This window comes from Salvia splendens, chromosome 19 (assembly GCF_004379255.2).
Source record: "Salvia splendens isolate huo1 chromosome 19, SspV2, whole genome shotgun sequence".
In the NCBI taxonomy this organism is placed as follows: Eukaryota; Viridiplantae; Streptophyta; class Magnoliopsida; order Lamiales; family Lamiaceae; genus Salvia; species Salvia splendens.
The window spans coordinates 26,629,383-26,648,256 of record NC_056050.1 but is presented as its reverse complement, the minus strand read 5'-3'; the positions used below and the strand labels follow the sequence as shown (position 1 = coordinate 26,648,256).

The 18,874-nt window shown below is 45.2% G+C and overlaps 1 protein-coding gene across 2 annotated transcripts; it reads right to left on the bottom strand.

Moving 5' to 3' along the window:
* Positions 1–98: 98 nt before the first annotated feature.
* On the bottom strand, positions 99–10,497 carry LOC121778316 (biotin carboxyl carrier protein of acetyl-CoA carboxylase 2, chloroplastic-like). 2 transcript variants are annotated; one of them, XM_042175645.1, is made up of 8 exons: positions 10,230–10,496; positions 2,178–2,228; positions 1,965–2,053; positions 1,580–1,886; positions 1,260–1,331; positions 892–957; positions 410–476; positions 99–251 (listed from the first exon to the last, which is right to left on the bottom strand). In XM_042175645.1, exons 1-7 carry the CDS (start codon positions 10,350–10,352, stop codon positions 453–455), a joined length of 732 nt encoding a protein of 243 aa, XP_042031579.1. In that variant the 5' UTR covers positions 10,353–10,496; the 3' UTR covers positions 99–251; positions 410–452. The 2 variants fall into 2 exon arrangements, with proteins under 2 accessions (XP_042031579.1, XP_042031580.1); XM_042175646.1 differs by lacking the exon at positions 99–251 and having other exon boundaries at positions 417–476; positions 10,236–10,497.
* Positions 10,498–18,874: the final 8,377 nt, after the last annotated feature.

Here is an 18,874-nt window from a genome sequence, read left to right as displayed (position 1 = left end):
ATCCCCATCTATATATGATAAATGTCTCTTATAGGCCTCATTTTTTAAAAAATTCAATTGTTTTTTTATCCATCTCTCTTACTTTACTAAATAATAACTTGGATTAAAAATCGTGTCATCCACTGTATGTTACTTAGTATATCTCAACACAATATTACAGAGGAGAAAAGTACATTAAAAAAACCATAAATATAGACTCCAAAGAAAATAAGTAGTACTCCATATTGCTAAACATTCAACTCCATAGTTTCCTGTGATTAACCAAGATTAATACATAGATAACAAGAGACTACATAATTGCATATTTTTTGTAGCAGAATATGTGTTATTCTCAAAATATAAGTGATGATCTAGCTATCAAAGCTGATTTCATGGTAAATATATCGACAAGGCCAAAGAAATATCTTACTTTTTTCCCTTTAAAGATGGTCCTCCATCATAATCTGGGATCTTCACGGTTCGATGATGAATAAAGGCTGCAGACGAGGAAAAAGCACTTTGAAGAACACAGGACATCAAGAATGAGACGCTATATGAATGTTCGTTTCACTAGGCCAAAATCAGTCGTTATTTTAAGGGAACGATGCGTGTTAACTAAACTTGTTTCTTTAGTAAATCACGAACTCAGCTATTCGATAACTGCAAGGTAGCCCCTAGGTGGTACATATCCACCAAAGTGCTTTGTACTTATGCACAATTTGCACTTTAGTGGGTAATTAGCAACAAAAAAGACACAATGACATAGGTTTTGGACCTTTTGGTTTTAGCTATGGTGGGAAATTTGTGATTTATGGTTTATTTTAAGCATAACAGAAGCAACGAATTTTCTGGCACTAATCATTAAGAATTGAAAATGAAGGAATGATGTGTGTAGAAGAGCAAAACAGATACCGTGTCCACACTGACAGGTTTCCCATCCTCCGCAAGTATCTCAACCACAGTGCCGGACTGATCAGCCTGAACGATACCGAGAACACACCAAACATATAAGAGAATCATGCATATAGCTCGAGGATTATGTAAAGTATATAACAAATCCAAGGAATGCCAAATTGCAATGCAGGCAAGAAATAAGTTCTTTCCCCGTGGTGCTTTCAAGAAAATATCGAAATAATTGAACTTTCCATAGAAACTTAGTCATCACAAAGCCCCATCTGATCCAAACATCTCTTGCTTGTTTATTCATGGATTATACTCAACGAGACGGAATGTATAGACAAAACATCTTGATTCTAAGGTCTAGGGCTCTAGGAGCTTACCTCGATATCATTCATCAGTTTCATAGCTTCAATAATGCATATTACTTGTCCTTTCTGAACCTTGTCTCCAACCTAGAAAACCAACTCTGAGTTAGCCTATGGAGCAACTTATTAGTTATTACAGCATTGAAGGAAGCAACGAAATTTGAAAAGAAAGCACATTATAATAAAAGAGTATATATACAAATTGATTACATTTTTTATGTTATTGAACTTAATACATCTGCATCTGGGAGAGATTATAGGGGACAAATCACACAGGATAAAAGTATTTCAGTGCCAACACAAATAAAGGAAAATATATACACAATAGGACTAACCTTCACAAAAGGAGGAGCACCAGGCGCAGGGGACCGATAAAAGTTCCCAGCCATTGGAGATTTGAATGGGGGATGCGAAGACTTTGGCTTTGCTGGAGCCGGTAATGCTGCAGGCGAAGCTGAAGGTGTTGATGAAGTAGGAGCTGGTACATTTGTTGTAGGAGGTTGAGGTGAATATGTAGTCTGTGGGGCGTAAAATACTGGAGCTGAAGTTGAAGGTTGCGGCAGTGCTTCCTTTTTCTTTATAACCAGCTCACGATCCAATTGCTTGAGCTGCAACTCCACAATATCTCTCGAGTCTACAAGTCTGGCCATTTTTCATAAAATGGAATTTAATATAACACTAGAAAACAGTATGACGATATATGCAAATAAGCGTACACACTTGATGAGATCGGATACTTGATCCATAAAAACTGAAACAGATTCTGCATTTGGGATCTCTGCCACAAGTGATGGTTTTTCAATGGAGACCTTATCAAGGTAACAAAAAATATTAGCCAAAGCTCATGGCAGCATATACTGGAAGATGGCTAGAAGAAATAATACAATAACCAACATGTAATTTGCATTCAACAAATTACAGGATATGTACGACCTCGTTCATGGCGAACACCTTAAACGCATCAGAATGGTTCCGGCTAATCCCCTGTAAGAGAAAAATGAGCTTTAGCCATATCACGGTTAAGTGACAACGCACCATTATTCTAGCATTTGTAAACTAAACTGCCCTCGATAGGAGTACTTCAGCAAAACATTAAGTTCTTGTACATCTAAACCTGCTAAAAAAACTCATCTCACTCTATTGATCTTTCTTAGGTTCATCACAAATATTTATCTTTGAATACGAGCTAGAATAGCACAACACGGCGCAAGGCACATATCCAGACGACCAGACATCAACTAAACAACAAAGCCAGTAACTAACTGAACTAATTTTTATCAGCAGGAACACATTTCATCTCATAAATCCTACAAAAAGGCTATAATCAACAAGAAACAAAATAAATAAAAATCTCAGCACTAAATCTACCCCTAAAACACTTACACTAGGCAAAAATTAGAGTTCTGAACTACGAAATATAGAGAAATACGTTGCGTGATGGTTTGGCGAATTTTTGATGGTAGTAAATGCAGGTAAAAGAGAATATAGATCACGACACAAGGAATTACGTGGTTCGATTTACTGAGGTAAATCTACGTCCACGGGAAGAAAGGAGGGCAAGATTGTATTGCTTGATCTGGTTTACCAGCTTACAAATACAGACTTGCTATATGATATTTGATGTCTCGAGCTCTTTTTCTCCCCCTTGTCTATCTGATCTAAGTTCTATTTATACATTGAACTAAGATCGTGGCTTGCATCACCACTGACTAGGTCGTGGCTTACATCATCACTAATTAGGTCGTGGCTTACATCATCACTAATTAGATCGTGGATGTCGTGGAGGTCATGAGATCCTGCATGGGTCCACCACTAAATAGATCGTGTAGTGGAGGTCGTGGAGGTTCTGCATGAGTCCACTATCTCCCAGTTCGGTCGAATACTGAGACCGAACTGCTGAATTATTGCCGAGCAGCTTTTGCCGATCTGAGAGTAGAGCTTGATTGGTCGGCTTTTACCGAGCTGTAGGCTGGGGCCGAACTCTTTGGTAATGCCGAATCTGATTGGTCGGCTTTTACCGAGCTGTAGGCTAGGGCCGAACTCTTTGGTAATGCCGAACTGATACTCTTCCTTGGGCTTTGGGCTGATGGGCCGTTACTGCTATTGGGCTTGTTTAGTACGTACCCCATCACTTTTACCGAGCTGTAGGCTAGGGCCGAACTCTTTGGTAATGCCGAACTGATACTCTTCCTTGGGCTTTGGGCTGATGGGCCGTTACTGCTATTGGGCTTGTTTAGTACGTACCCCATCACTACCCCCCCGAAAAGCGAAGTGAATCACTTCGGCGAAGCGAGTCACTTCGGCATTCTGGATAAAGGTACGGGGGAGGCTAACGTTAGGGGACGTGCCTTGCGCTTGACTGCATTAAATGCGACAGTAAAATCCGGCCGTTGAATCCTGAAAAGGTGGGATTCGAAACGGTGCGATGATTTTGAAATCTTCTCCGGATCTGATAAATACGTCCTTTCTTCATCAGTTGAACACTTTTGCTATTGCTTCTTCTGCATTCTCTCTCTTTTGCGTAAAAATTTCCTTCCGCTTTCAAGAATTTCTTCAGAATTTCTTCAGACTTTCAAAGAGTAAGAACTATGTCTTCTTCTTCTTCTTCTGAGTCAGGTAGCGGTAGGAAAGGGGATAAGGGGTCTTCTAGCCGGAAAGAATCCGGGGAGAAGACCGTAGAGTATTTTCACAGCATCTTGAGTAAGGATACTGTGATATCCTTACACGAAAAATATTTTTTTCCTGGGGGGAAGGTTGCGATTCCCGACGACCTTCATAGGGCTGACTCGCCGCCGGAGGGTTACGCCACCGTTTATGAAGCCGGCTTGGAATGCGGGCTTCGTTTCCCTCTTCCCCCTGCCTTTGTAGAGCTGCTTGATTTTTTCCAACTCCCTTTAGGTCAGGTGACTCCGAATTCTTGGAGGCACTTATCGGCCTTTGCTGCCGAACTGCGTAGGCTAGATAAGGATCTGTCTCTGAGGGCAATCCTTAATTTTTTCCAGTTTAAAAGAAAAGGATCTTGGTTTTACTTGATCCCTTTACAGCCTTTTAGGGCCTTCTGCAAAACCAAGTGGCCAAAGTGGCAACATCGCTTCTTTTTTTATAATAGGACAGCGGCTCCGGGCTTTCCCTGGAGAGGGCCGAAGTCCGTGATTCCTCATCCTCGGTTAGAACCGTTGAACGAGCTCGAGGGCGAGCTCAATAAGATTCCTATGATTAGGAAGCAGTACCTGGAGTCTGAGCTCGTCAAGGGCGACTTCGTGTTCGACTCCTCGTCTTCAGACGAAGAGACTGAGGGTGAGGACTTCTTTTTTGTGCCTTACTGCTTTTGTGGCGAAAACTAACCTTGCTTTTTTGTTTTTTGGCAGTGAACTTGCTAAATAAGATTAGCCGCAAATCCTCCGAGCTTAAGGAGCCGGAGAAAGAGAAGGCTACCAGCTCGGCGCCTGATGCCGAGAGGAATCCGAAGAGGCAAAAGACCTCTTCTTCGAATCCAAAAAAGCCGGAGTCGACTTCGGCAAATAGGAAGGGGAAGACCCAGAAGCCCCCAAGAGCGCCGGAGAGAGACATCGTCTTGGCGCCCCCTTCGGAGCATGTCTGTGAGCCTTTTGCATGGCCAACGGACTTTGCCGAGGTAACTTCTCTTCTTGATTCTTTGGCTTTGCTTCTTTCCTATGTTTTTTTTGGTGGCCCCTGTTGACTCTTTCCTTTTTCCATTTTCAGAGGAATAGCATGCTCAGCAAGCTCGTCGCAGTCGAACTCTCTAAAGCGTCCAGCGACTATGCTGAGATGCAGAGGAAGTTGGCGGCTGCTCGTCACCAGGCCGAACAGGCTAAGGCAGACTTTGAGAAGGCCAGAGCTGCTAGGATCTCGGCCCAGGATGAAGCCCAGTTTGCCAAAAACCAGCTCGTCATCCAGCGAGAGCAGACGAAACGGAGGGATGCTGCCGCCGTGGTTGCCCAAGGGGAGGTTCTCCGTGCTTTCGCGGAGAAACTCTTTCTGAGCAATCAATTTTCGGCCTTTGTCGGTGATCTGCTGAAACTGATGACCGATAATGCCGAGCAGGGGCCCGAAGTCGTCCTGCCGCTGTACGGTCGAGAGATAGCAGCTCGTCTCCAGAGTCTGCCGCTCCTTGAGGAGCTTGCTTCGTCCTCGGTCTTGCTTTCTGCTGACCGAGTTCGTAGTTGCCGAGCTGACTGGGACGAGAATATGGAGGCTATCTTTGCCTCCTTAGGGCCAGTTTCACCCGCTCCAATTTTCCACGGAGAGGGTGAAACCGAGCAGCTTGATCAGCAGACCGGAGACAGGCAGGCCGAGCAAGAGGTGCTGCTGATCGGTGATGGGGGCACCGAGCAGGCTGGGGGGAGCAGGGAGGCCGAGGCTGAAGCTGAGGCAGACAAGGAGAAGGAAGCTGAACCTCACCGAGGAGCCGGAGACGAAGCTGGCGGAGTATGATTTCGTCTCCCTTCTCTTAGTTTAGTTTCTTCCTTGTTGTAAAATGGCCTTGAAGCCCTCCTTGTAAAAAAAATTTTCTTATGAAAAAATTCTTCTTTCTGCACTTGTGTCTTCGTATAGCTTTTCGTACTCTCTTTTACTCCTGTTGTGGTTTACTACCTGCTCAGTAAACTGAAATGCCGAACTGACATAGGCTGCTTTGTATTCTTAACTCTTAAGGAGCTGGAGGTACTTCACTGGAAGCGGCTGTACTCTTCCGCTTTAGACGAAGTTGAGAAAAAAGCCATAGCTGACCAGATGAAGAATGACGAACTCTTGGCTTGTTTAGTGAAGCTGGAGGCCGACAATAAGGACTTAGAGTCCGAAAAGAAAGATCTGGAGACCGAGCTGAATACTGCCGTCGCTGAGAGGACTGCGTATGAGGATTTCATCTGCAGGCGCGGGGGAATGACCATCTCTGAAGTTCAGGAACGAGTTGACGAACTGTGGGAGGAATATCATGTACTCCGGAGGAACAATGCGCTGGAGAGCTCGGCTTGCCAACAAGTTGTGAAATCATTGCGGCGCTGGGCTTCTCGGTACGACATCGTTCTTTCCCGGCGTCCTTCAATCGAGAGATTCCTTAGGCATTTCCCGCCAACAGATGCTCATACTCCAGCTCAAACCTCTGATCCACTTGCTCAAAATCCTACTCCAAATCAGCAACGAACTCAGGAGCAACCGGAAACGTCAAGACGAGAACGGACTCAGGAGCAACCGGAAACGTCAAGACAAGGACGGACTGAAGTTCGTAGAGGAGCTGTGATTATGAGTGAGCAAGATCAACAAATGCTTCGTGAAGAGACTCTTCGCCGCCGAGGTGCCAGAACTTCCCGGACTCAAGGAAGAGGCGGTAGGTCGATCAGAGCATCTCGTCGACCTGCTTATTCTTCAGCTGCCCGGAACGCCCGAACTCGGCTTCACGAGGATTTTTTGAATAGGTGGCTCAACTTTAGCAACCGTGGACAGTAGAATAGTCCTTTGTAATAGCGTAACGCCTTCTCGTAGGGCAGCGGAGTTGTATGCCGAACAAGTTTTAATAAATGAAATCTTCATTTCGCTTCTATCACTGCGTATTTACAGCTCAGCGAAAAAATTTCATCGTGCTCGTCCTCGGTCTTATGAAGTAAACTTCTTTGACCGGACTCGTCCTCGGTCTTATGAAGTAAGCTCCTTTGACCGGACTCGTCTTTGGTCTTATGAAGTAAACTTCTTTGACCGGACTTGGTACTCGGTCTTATGAAATAAACTTCTTTGACCGGACTGGTCTTTGGTCTTATGAAGTAAACTTCTTTGACCGGACTCGTCTTTGGTCTTATGAAGTAAATTTCTTTGACCGGACTAAGCTTGTGTCCTAATTTGGCGAGTTTTATCGCTCGGATCGGACTTTCCCTTGTCCTAATTTGGGGATCGGACTTTCCCTTGTCCTAATTCGGCGAGTTTTATCGCGTGGATCGGACTTTCCCTTGTCCTAGTTCGGCGAGTTTTATCGCGTGGATCGGACTTTCCCTTTGTTGCAGTTCGTTTCAGACGAACTGCTTGTTTCTTAAGCTGAATTGTGGTCTTGTATCCTCCTTAGAAGCTTGGACTCACAATCGTTGGCTTATATATGTTCTAAAAAGGGGATCAGCCTTCGAAGAACAAGATACCTCAGTAACATTTGTAAGAGACGACACGCACATAGACAGACAAAACGCACATAGACAAACAAAACGCACATAGACGAACAAAACGCACATAGACAAACATGAAAAACAAGTAAAAAACAAAGAAAGCACATACCCCTAGGACCGAACTAGACACAAGACTGACTGACCGGACTGTCTCTTACAAATGGAACTTCATGAGGTTGGAAATGTACCATGTTCGGGGTACTTGTTCTCCTGACATGTGAGTCAATTTATAAGACCCTTTGCCGAGGACTTCTGACACCCGATATGGACCTTCCCATGTGGGTTCGAGTTTGCCCAGCTTTTCTGCTCGGCTTACTTCGTTGTTTCTCAAGACGAGATCTCCCACTTGAAATTGCAGCTTTTTCACCTTTTGGTTATAATACCGGGCTACTTGCTCCTTGTACTTGGCTGCTTTTATGCAGGCCAATTCTCTTCTTTCTTCGGCCAGATCTAGTTCGGCTCTCAGTCCGTCATCATTCATTTCTGAGGAGAAATTTAGAGTTCGGGGACTGGGTACGCCGATCTCAACCGGAATCACGGCGGGCGGGCGGCTTCTCAGGATTGAGACGTGGCCCCAATCGGTCTTGCACCGGAGTCCTTTGAATCCTTTCAAAAGGAGTTCGGCGAGGATGTCCCTGATCGCCAAAAGGAGTTCGGCGAGGATGTCCCTGATCGCTATGATCGGGCTTCCTCCCGTCTCCTCGGGATGAGCTGTCTAAAGACCGTTTGCGACGGTCTGCCTCATCGGCACGGGAGAACTGGTCCGCAATGTCCCACATCTCTTGAGCTGTTTGCGGACTGCATTCCACGAGCTTTCTGTAGAGAGCTCCGGGCAGGATTCCATTTTGGAATGCCGAAATGACAAGTAGATCATTGAGATCATCTACTTGTAGGCATTCCTTGTGGAACCTCGTCATAAAGTCGCTGATCTTTTCGTCGCGACCTTGACGTGTAGAAAGCAGCTGAGCCGAAGTGATTCGGGCTTCCGCTTTCTGAAAGAACCTCCTGTGGAAAGCATCCATTAGATCTCGGTAAGATCTAATGCTGCCTTGGGGGAGGCTATCGAACCACCTTCTTGCGTTCCCGATAAGCAGCTCGGGAAACAGCTTGCACATATGGACCTCATTGAGACCCTGGTTCACCATGTTATACTGATAGCGTCCCAGGAAGTCATGAGGATTCACTAACCCGTCATAAGTCATTGACGGAGTTCGGTAGTTCTGTGGTAAGGGAGTTCGGGTGATATCGTCCGAGAACGGAGTCTTCAATGCTCCGTACATGGCGAACCCGACATCTCTTCGGTATGGAGGAGATGGAGTTCTCCTGTGATTCCGGTACCGAGGAGGAACAGGAACATGTCGGGGTTGAGGATTCTTCTTCCTGGAAGACACGGCACTACTGCGGTAGTGACTTTCATGTCTGGATGAGGAGGGAGAATCCACCGTTTTCGTCTCAGGCTTTTGGCCTGTTTGCAGGAATGTTAAGAACTCTTCCTGCTTCTCGGCCAAAAACAACTTGACAGCCTCGTTCAAATCGGGCTGCTGGGAAGACTCGGTGCTATGAGTCTTTGAGCGGCTTGTTCCTTCTCCGTGAGAACTGGAGGTAGATTTCTCCCGAGGCTGTTTTCCAGACCTGCGGGCTGGACTAGCTTCCTCATGGTTATCACGAACGGTATTATGGGTGTTACGTGATCTGGTATGCATTTTTTTGGTGGAAGAGGATCAAAAACTCGCTTTATCACAAATTTGGTTCTCTGTTTCCCACAGACGGCGCCAGTGATGGTTTGGCGAATTTTTGATGGTAGTAAATGCAGGTAAAAGAGAATATAGATCACGACACAAGGAATTACGTGGTTCGATTTACTGAGGTAAATCTACGTCCACGGGAAGAAAGGAGGGCAAGATTGTATTGCTTGATCTGGTTTACCAGCTTACAAATACAGACTTGCTATATGATATTTGATGTCTCGAGCTCTTTTTCTCCCCCTTGTCTATCTGATCTAAGTTCTATTTATACATTGAACTAAGATCGTGGCTTGCATCACCACTGACTAGGTCGTGGCTTACATCATCACTAATTAGGTCGTGGCTTACATCATCACTAATTAGATCGTGGATGTCGTGGAGGTCATGAGATCCTGCATGGGTCCACCACTAAATAGATCGTGTAGTGGAGGTCGTGGAGGTTCTGCATGAGTCCACTATCTCCCAGTTCGGTCGAATACTGAGACCGAACTGCTGAATTATTGCCGAGCAGCTTTTGCCGATCTGAGAGTAGAGCTTGATTGGTCGGCTTTTACTGAGCTGTAGGCTGGGGCCGAACTCTTTGGTAATGCCGAATCTGATTGGTCGGCTTTTACCGAGCTGTAGGCTAGGGCCGAACTCTTTGGTAATGCCGAACTGATACTCTTCCTTGGGCTTTGGGCTGATGGGCCGTTACTGCTATTGGGCTTGTTTAGTACGTACCCCATCACTTTTACCGAGCTGTAGGCTAGGGCCGAACTCTTTGGTAATGCCGAACTGATACTCTTCCTTGGGCTTTGGGCTGATGGGCCGTTACTGCTATTGGGCTTGTTTAGTACGTACCCCATCACTGCGCCTCTACTGTAGTGTTTGATCCAGTCAAGGAAAGAGCGTTCCATTTCAACATACGCGAAAATTAACAGTGTTTCTGCCAATCAACTATCAAAACTCATCTAAAATCTCTCTACATTACTGCATTGCAAAATCGTAAATCCGGCGCAATGTTAAACATAGCACCACAATGTACACACATCAACACGAGCTAAAATCAAACTAAACCGTAAAAGTACAGTTACCTTAACCTTGATTTTCGCGATCGGAAACATTCGGCATTTCGATCGCGGGAACGAAGCAATATGCTGCGATGGCGCTGCCAGCGCCGACGAAGCCTTGGGACATGGAGCGGCGAACGAAGCCATTTTGCTATGAATGTATGCAGAACAATGCGTGTACAGAGAGAGGTGGATTTTTGGGAAGAGTTTAAAGGTTTTTTTTTGTAGAGAAAATGGCGATAAATTTGAAGAAAAATTAGCAGAAGAAACAGATTAACGGTTGAGGCGGCGATATAGACGAGGTGGAGGAAACGACAGCGTTTTGGAAGTTTAAACCAACAAAGTGCAATTCATATTGGCGTATTGATAATATCTCGGTTGATCGATATTAACTTGTTTCGATATTGACTTGGATCGAGATTAGCTGCTAAGACTAATAATAATAGTAGTATAGTACTCCCTCTTCTACGAAATATTATCCACATCTAACTTGTCACGGGTTTAAAAAATGTGAAAAAAGTTAGTGAAATGGATTCCATATAATAGAGTGCGAGTGTATATAATAGAGCGTGAGTTTAATGAGTTAGTGAAAAGTAAACTCTATTTACTAAAAATGAAAAAAAAAACAAAAATAGACAACATATAACAGACGGACAAAAATGGACAACATTTCACGAAATGAAGTGTGTGTCATCCGCATTTACCGTTAAAGGTAAATGAATTAAGACCCTTATTCCGAAATCTATCCGTAATTATCCAGTCGAATAATATTATAAATCTCAATTTTATTTATTTATTTTAACCGAATACCACCTTGATACTATAATTTTAAAGATGGGAGTAAATGTTCGAATAATTGAGTGTTTCTATAAAATAGAGCAACATTAAAATTTAACAGTAGATTAATAGGACACCATTAAAATGTTGAATCACTAATTTTTATATATTATTTCATTTAAAAAATCACTTATTTATACTGATATAAAATCCACTATTTTAATATAAATACTAAAATTAAAAATAATCTTTTATCCACTCATGTAACCCTCTCACATTACTATTTTTGAACTCTAGATTATGTGATAATGGAAATTCAGTTTTGGTTTTTAATTCCAAGCAAAATTATTCTCATAACTCATTTAATTTAGATTATGAACTTACAAGTTGTATATGAGATGATGCTTACGTGACTTTTTGTACTTTCAAATGAAATGATGCTCTCAAATTTGAGATAGTGCGTTAAATTTTGATAGATACTACCCATAACTCATTTATGATACGAGATCATGCTCAAAAGTCGGTGCTGGTATATGCCAATTTCAAACTTCACGCTCCCAATATTATTTTAAATAGACGAAAATAGATTATATGCTCAAAACTTTTGTGTTCTTTCAAGATCTGTAGAGTGTTCATGATCTGATCTGATGATTGGGCGAATTTTTTATGGTAGTAAATGCAGGTAAAAGAAAATATAGATCACGACACAAGGAATTACGTGGTTCGATTTACTGAGGTAAATCTACATCCACGGGAAGAAAGGAGGGCAAGATTGTATTGCTTGATCTGGTTTACAGCTTACAAATACAGACTTGCTATATGATATTTGATGTCTAGAGAGCTCTCTTCCTCTATCTGATCTAAGTTCTATTTATACATTGAACTAAGATCGTGGCTTGCATCACCACTAACTAGGTCGTGGCTTGCATCACCACTAACTAGGTCGTGGCTTGCATCACCACTAACTAGGTAGTGGATGTCGTGGAGGTCATGAGATCCTGCATGGGTCCACTATCTCTTTGTTTGGTCCGCTATCCTGCCTGAGATCCTGCATGAGTTGACACCACTAAATAGACCGTGTAGTGGAGGTCGTGGAGGTTCTGCATGAGTCCACTATCTCCCAGTTCGGTCGAATACTGAGACCGAACTGCTGAACTATTGCCGAGCAGCTTTTGCCGATCTGAGAGTAGAGCTTGATTGGTCGGCTTTTACCGAGCTGTAGGCTGGAGCCGAACTCTTTGGTAATGCCGAACTGATACTCTTCCTTGGGCTTTGGGCTGATGGGCCGTCACTGCTATTGGGCTTGTTTAGTACGTACCCCATCACTACCCCCCCCCGAAAAGCGAAGTGAATCACTTCGGCGAAGCGAGTCACTTCGGCATTCTGGATAAAGGTACGGGGGAGGCTGACGTCAGGGGACGTGCCTTGCGCGTGACTGCATTAAATGCGACAGTAAAATCCGGCCGTTGAATCCTGAAAAGGTGGGATTCGAAACGGTGCGATGATTTTGAAATCTTCTCCGAATCTGATAAATACGTCCCTTCTTCATCATTTGAACACTTTTGCTATTGCTTCTTCTGCATTCTCTCTCTTTTGCGTAAAAATTTCCTTCCGCTTTCAAGAATTTCTTCAGACTTTCAAAGAGTAAGAACTATGTCTTCTTCTTCTTCTTCTGAGTCAGGTAGCGGTAGGAAAGGGGGTAAGGGGTCTTCTAGCCGGAAAGAATCCGGGGAGAAGACCGTAGAGTATTTTCACAGCATCTTGAGTAAGGATACTGTGATATCCTTACACAAAAAATATTTTTTTCCTGGGGGGAAGGTTGCGATTCCCGACGACCTTCATAGGGCTGACTCGCCGCCGGAGGGTTACGCCACCGTTTATGAAGCCGGCTTGGAATGCGGGCTTCGTTTCCCTCTTCCCCCTGCCTTTGTAGAGCTGCTAGATTTTTTTCAACTCCCTTTAGGTCAGGTGACTCCGAACTCTTGGAGGCACTTATCGGCCTTTGCTGCCGAACTGCGTAGGCTAGATAAGGATCTGTCTCTGAGGGCAATCCTTAATTTCTTCCAGTTTAAGAGGAAGGGATCTTGGTTTTACTTGATCCCTTTACAGCCCTTTAGAGCCTTTTGTAAAACCAAATGGCCGAAATGGCAAAATCGCTTCTTTTTTTATAATAGGACTTCGGCTTCGGACTTTTCCTGGAGAGGGCCGAAGTCCGTTATTCCTCATCCTCGGGTAGAACCGTTGGACGAGCTCGAGGCCGAGCTCAATAAGATTCCCATGATTAGGAAGCAGTACTCGGAGTCTGAGCTCGTCAAGGGCGACTTCGTGTTCGACTCCTCGTCTTCGGACGAAGAGACTGAGGGTGAGGATTTCTTTTTTATGCATTACTGCCTTGACGACGAAAACTAACCTTGTTTTCTTGCTTTTTGGCAGTGAACTTGCTAAACAAGCTCGGTCGCAAATCCTCCGAATCTAAGGAACCGGAGAGGCCGAAAACCACCAGCTCGGCGTCTGATGCCGAGAAGAATCCGAAGAGGCAAAAGACCTCTTCGGATCCAAAGAAGCCGGAGTCGACTTCGGCAAATAGGAAGGGGAAGACCCAGAAGCCCCCAAGAGCGCCGGAGAGAGACATCGTCTTGGCGCCCCCTTCGGAGCATGTCTGTGAGCCTTTTGCATGGCCAACGGACTTTGCCGAGGTAACTTCTCTTCTTGATTCTTTGGCTTTGCTTCTTTCCTATGTTTTTTTGGTGGCCCCTGTTGACTCTTTCCTTTTTCCATTTTCAGAGGAATAGCATGCTCAGCAAGCTCGTCGCAGTCGAACTCTCTAAAGCGTCCAGCGACTATGCTGAGATGCAGAGGAAGTTGGCGGCTGCTCGTCACCAGGCCGAACAGGCTAAGGCAGACTTTGAGAAGGCCAGAGCTGCTAGGATCTCGGCCCAGGATGAAGCCCAGTTTGCCAAAAACCAGCTCGTCATCCAGCGAGAGCAGACGAAACGGAGGGATGCTGCCGCCGTGGTTGCCCAAGGGGAGGTTCTCCGTGCTTTCGCGGAGAAACTCTTTCTGAGCAATCAATTTTCGGCCTTTGTCGGTGATCTGCTGAAACTGATGACCGATAATGCCGAGCAGGGGCCCGAAGTCGTCCTGCCGCTGTACGGCCGAGAGATAGCAGCTCGTCTCCAGAGTCTGTCGCTCCTTGAGGAGCTTGCTTCGTCCTCGGTCCTGCTTTCTGCTGACCGAGTTCGTAGTTGCCGAGCTGACCGGGACGAGAATATGGAGGCTATCTTTGCCTCCTTAGGGCCAGTTTCACCCGCTCCAATTTTCCACGGAGAGGGTGAGACCGAGCAGCTTGATCAGCAGACCGGAGACAGGCAGGCCGAGCAAGAGGTGCTGCTGATCGGTGATGGGGGCACCGAGCAGGCTGGGGGGAGCAAGGAGGCCGAGGCTGAAGCTGAGGCAGACAAGGAGAAGGAAGCTGAACCTCACCGAGGAGCCGGAGACGAAGCTGGCGGAGTATGATTTCGTCTCCCTTCTCTTAGTTTAGTTTCTTCCTTGTTGTAAAATGGCCTTGAAGCCCTCCTTGTGTAAAAAAAAAAAAAAAAAATTTCTTATGAATGAAAAAATTCTTCTTTCTACACTTGTGTCTTGTATAGCTTTTCGTACTCTCTTTTACTCCTGTTGTGGTTTACTACCTGCTCAGTAAACTGAAATGCCGAACTGACATAGCTGCTTTGTATTCTTAACTCTTAAGGAGCTGGAGGTACTTCACTGGAAGCGGCTGTACTCTTCCGCTTTAGACGAAGCTGAGAAAAAAGCCATAGGTGACCAGATGAAGAATGACGAACTCTTGGCTTGTTTAGTGAAGCTGGAGGCCGACAATAAGGACTTAGAGTCCGAAAAGAAAGATCTGGAGGCCGAGCTGAATACTGCCGTCGCTGAGAGGACTGCGTATGAGGATTTCATCTGCAGGCGCGGGGGAATGACCATCTCTGAAGTTCAGGAACGAGTTGACGAACTGTGGGAGGAATATCATGTACTCCGGAGGAACAATGCGCTGGAGAGCTCGGCTTGGCAACAAGTCGTGAAATCATTGCGGCGCTGGGCTTCTCGGTACGACATCATTCTTTCCCGGCGTCCCTCAATCGAGAGATTCCTTAGGCATTTCCCGCCAACAGATGCTCGCACTCCAGCTCAAACCTCTGATTCACTTGCTCAAAATCCTACTCCAAATCAGCAACGAACTCAGGAGCAACCGGAAACGTCAAGACGAGAACGGACTCAGGAGCAACCGGAAACGTCAAGACGAGGACGGACTGAAGTTCGTAGAGGAGTTGTGATTATGAGTGAGCAAGATCAACAAATGCTTCGTGAAGAGACTCTTCGCCGCCGAGGTGCCAGAACTTCCCGGACTCAGGGAAGAGGCGGTAGGTCGATCAGAGCATCTCGTCGACCTGCTTATTCTTCAGCTGCCCGGAACGCCCGAACTCGGCTTCACGAGGATTTTTTGAATAGGTGGCTCAACTTTAGCAACCGTGGACAGTAGAATAGTCCTTTGTAATAGCGTAATGCCTTCTCGTAGGGCAGCGGAGTTGTATGCCGAACAAGTTTTAATAAATGAAATCTTCATTTCGCTTCTATCACTGCGTATTTACAGCTTAGCGAAAAAATTTCATCGTGCTCGTCCTCGGTCTTATGAAGTAAACTTCTTTGACCGGACTCGTCCTCGGTCTTATGAAGTAAGCTTCTTTGACCGGACTCGTCTTTGGTCTTATGAAGTAAACTTCTTTGACCGGACTTGGTCCTCGGTCTTATGAAATAAACTTCTTTGACCGGACTCGTCTTTGGTCTTATGAAGTAAACTTCTTTGACCGGACTAAGCTTGTGTCCTAATTTGGCGAGTTTTATCGCTCGGATCGGACTTTCCCTTATCCTAATTTGGGGATCGGACTTTCCCTTGTCCTAATTCGGCGAGTTTTATCGCGTGGATCGGACTTTCCCTTGTCCTAATTCGGCGAGTTTTATCGCGTGGATCGGACTTTCCCTTTGTTGCAGTTCGTTTCAGACGAACTGCTTGTTTCTTAAGCTGAATTGTGGTCTTGTATCCTCCTTAGAAGCTTGGACTCACAATCGTTGGCTTATATATGTTCTAAAAAGGGGATCAGCCTTCGAAGAACAAGATACCTCAGTAACATTTGTAAGAGACGACACGCACATAGACAGACAAAACGCACATAGACAAACAAAACGCACATAGACAAACATGAAAAACAAGTAAAAAACAAAGAAAGCACATACCCCTAGGACCGAACTAGACACAAGACTGACTGACCGGACTGTCTCTTACAAATGGAACTTCTTGAGGTTGGAAATGTACCATGTTCGGGGTACTTGTTCTCCTGACATGTGAGTCAATTTATAAGACCCTTTGCCGAGGACTTCTGACACCCGATATGGACCTTCCCATGTGGGTTCGAGTTTGCCCAGCTTTTCTGCTCGGCTTACTTCGTTGTTTCTCAAGACGAGATCTCCCACTTGAAATTGCAGCTTTTTCACCCTTTGGTTATAATACCGGGCTACTTGCTCCTTGTACTTGGCTGCTTTTATGCAGGCCAATTCTCTTCTTTCTTCGGCCAGATCTAGTTCGGCTCTCAGTCCGTCATCATTCATTTCTGAGGAGAAATTTAGAGTTCGGGGACTGGGTACGCCGATCTCAACCGGAATCACGGCGGGCGGGCGGCTTCTCAGGATTGAGACGTGGCCCCAATCGGTCTTGCACCGGAGTCCTTTGAATCCTTTCAAAAGGAGTTCGGCGAGGATGTCCCTGATCGCCAAAAGGAGTTCGGCGAGGATGTCCCTGATCGCTATGATCGGGTTTCCTCCCGTCTCCTCGGGATGAGCTGTCTAAAGACCGTTTGCGACGGTCTGCCTCATCGGCACGGGAGAACTGGTCCGCAATGTCCCACATCTCTTGAGCTGTTTGCGGACTGCATTCCACGAGCTTTCTGTAGAGAGCTCCGGGCAGGATTCCATTTTGGAATGCCGAAATGACAAGTAGATCATTGAGATCATCTACTTGTAAGCATTCCTTGTGGAACCTCGTCATAAAGTCGCTGATCTTTTCGTCGCGACCTTGACGTGTAGAAAGCAGCTGAGCCGAAGTGATTCGGGCTTCCGCTTTCTGAAAGAACCTCATGTGGAAAGCATCCATTAGATCTCGGTAAGATCTAATGCTACCTTGGGGGAGGCTATCGAACCACCTTCTTGCGTTCCCGATAAGCAGCTCGGGAAACAGCTTGCACATATGGACCTCATTGAGACCCTGGTTCGCCATGTTATACTGATAGCGTCCCAGGAAGTCATGAGGATTCTCTAACCCGTCATAAGTCATCGACGGAGTTCGGTAGTTCTGTGGCAAGGGAGTTCGGGTGATATCGTCCGAGAACGGAGTCTTCAATGCTCCGTACATGGCGAACCCGACATCTCTTCGGTATGGAGGAGATGGAGTTCTCCTGTGATTCCGGTACCGAGGAGGAACAGGAACATGTCGGGGTTGAGGATTCTTCTTCCTGGAAGACACGGCACTACTGCGGTAGTGACTTTCATGTCTGGATGAGGAGGGAGAATCCACCGTTTTCGTCTCCGGCTTTTGGCCCTTTTGCAGGAAAATTAAGAACTCTTCCTGCTTCTCGGCCAAAAACAACTTGACAGCCTCGTTCAAATCGGGCTGCTGGGAAGACTCGGTGCGATGAGTCTTTGAGCGGCTTGTTCCTTCTCCGTGAGAACTGGAAGTAGATTTCTCCCGAGGCTGTTTTCCAGACCTGCGGGCTGGACTAGCTTCCTCATGGTTATCATGAACGGTATTATGGGTGTTACGTGATCTGGTATGCATTTTTTTATTTATTTATTTATTTTTTTTTTGGTGGAAAAAAGGGTCAAAAATTCGCTTTATCACAAATTTGGTTCTCTGTTTCCCACAGACGGCGCCAGTGATGGTTGGGCGAATTTTTGATGGTAGTAAATGCAGGTAATGAATATAGATCACGACACAAGGAATTACGTGGTTCGATTTACTGAGGTAAATCTACGTCCACGGGAAGAAAGGAGGGCAAGATTGTATTGCTTGATCTGGTTTACAGCTTACAAATACAGACTTGCTATATGATATTTGATGTCTAGAGCTCTCTTCTATCTGATCTAAGTTCTATTTATACATTGAACTAAGATCGTGGCTTGCATCACCACTAACTAGGTCGTGGCTTGCATCACCACTAACTAGGTAGTGGATGTCGTGGAGGTCATGAGGTCCTGCATGGGTCCACTATCTCTTTGTTTGGTCCGCTATCCTGCATGAGTTGACACCACTAAATAGATCGTGTAGTGGAGGTCGTGGAGGTTCTGCATGAGTCCACTATCTCCCAGTTCGGTCGAATACTGAGACCGAACTTCTGAACTATTGCCGAGCAGCTTTTGCCGATCTGAGAGTAGAGCTTGATTGGTCGGCTTTTACCGAGCTGTAGGCTGGAGCCGAACTCTTTGGTAATGCCGAACTGATACTCTTCCTTGGGCTTTGGGCTGATGGGCCGTCACTGCTATTGGGCTTGTTTAGTACGTACCCCATCATAATCCAATTATGATATTTGAATCTCCAAATGAGATGATGCACATATGTTAATGTTAGTCCTTATTAACTCCAAGAAGATGATGAACATAATGTTTCAAGTGTTAAATGCGATGATACAATAAGCCAAATTTGGTATGTAGATATGAGTGAGGTGACACTCAAAAGTAGATTTTGATCTTTCAAACTTCATACGATATCATATTCATAAAATCAGTTCTAATACTACCCACGAGTCGATTTACTTTTTTCAAAACAAAGAGAATGATGTCCATGC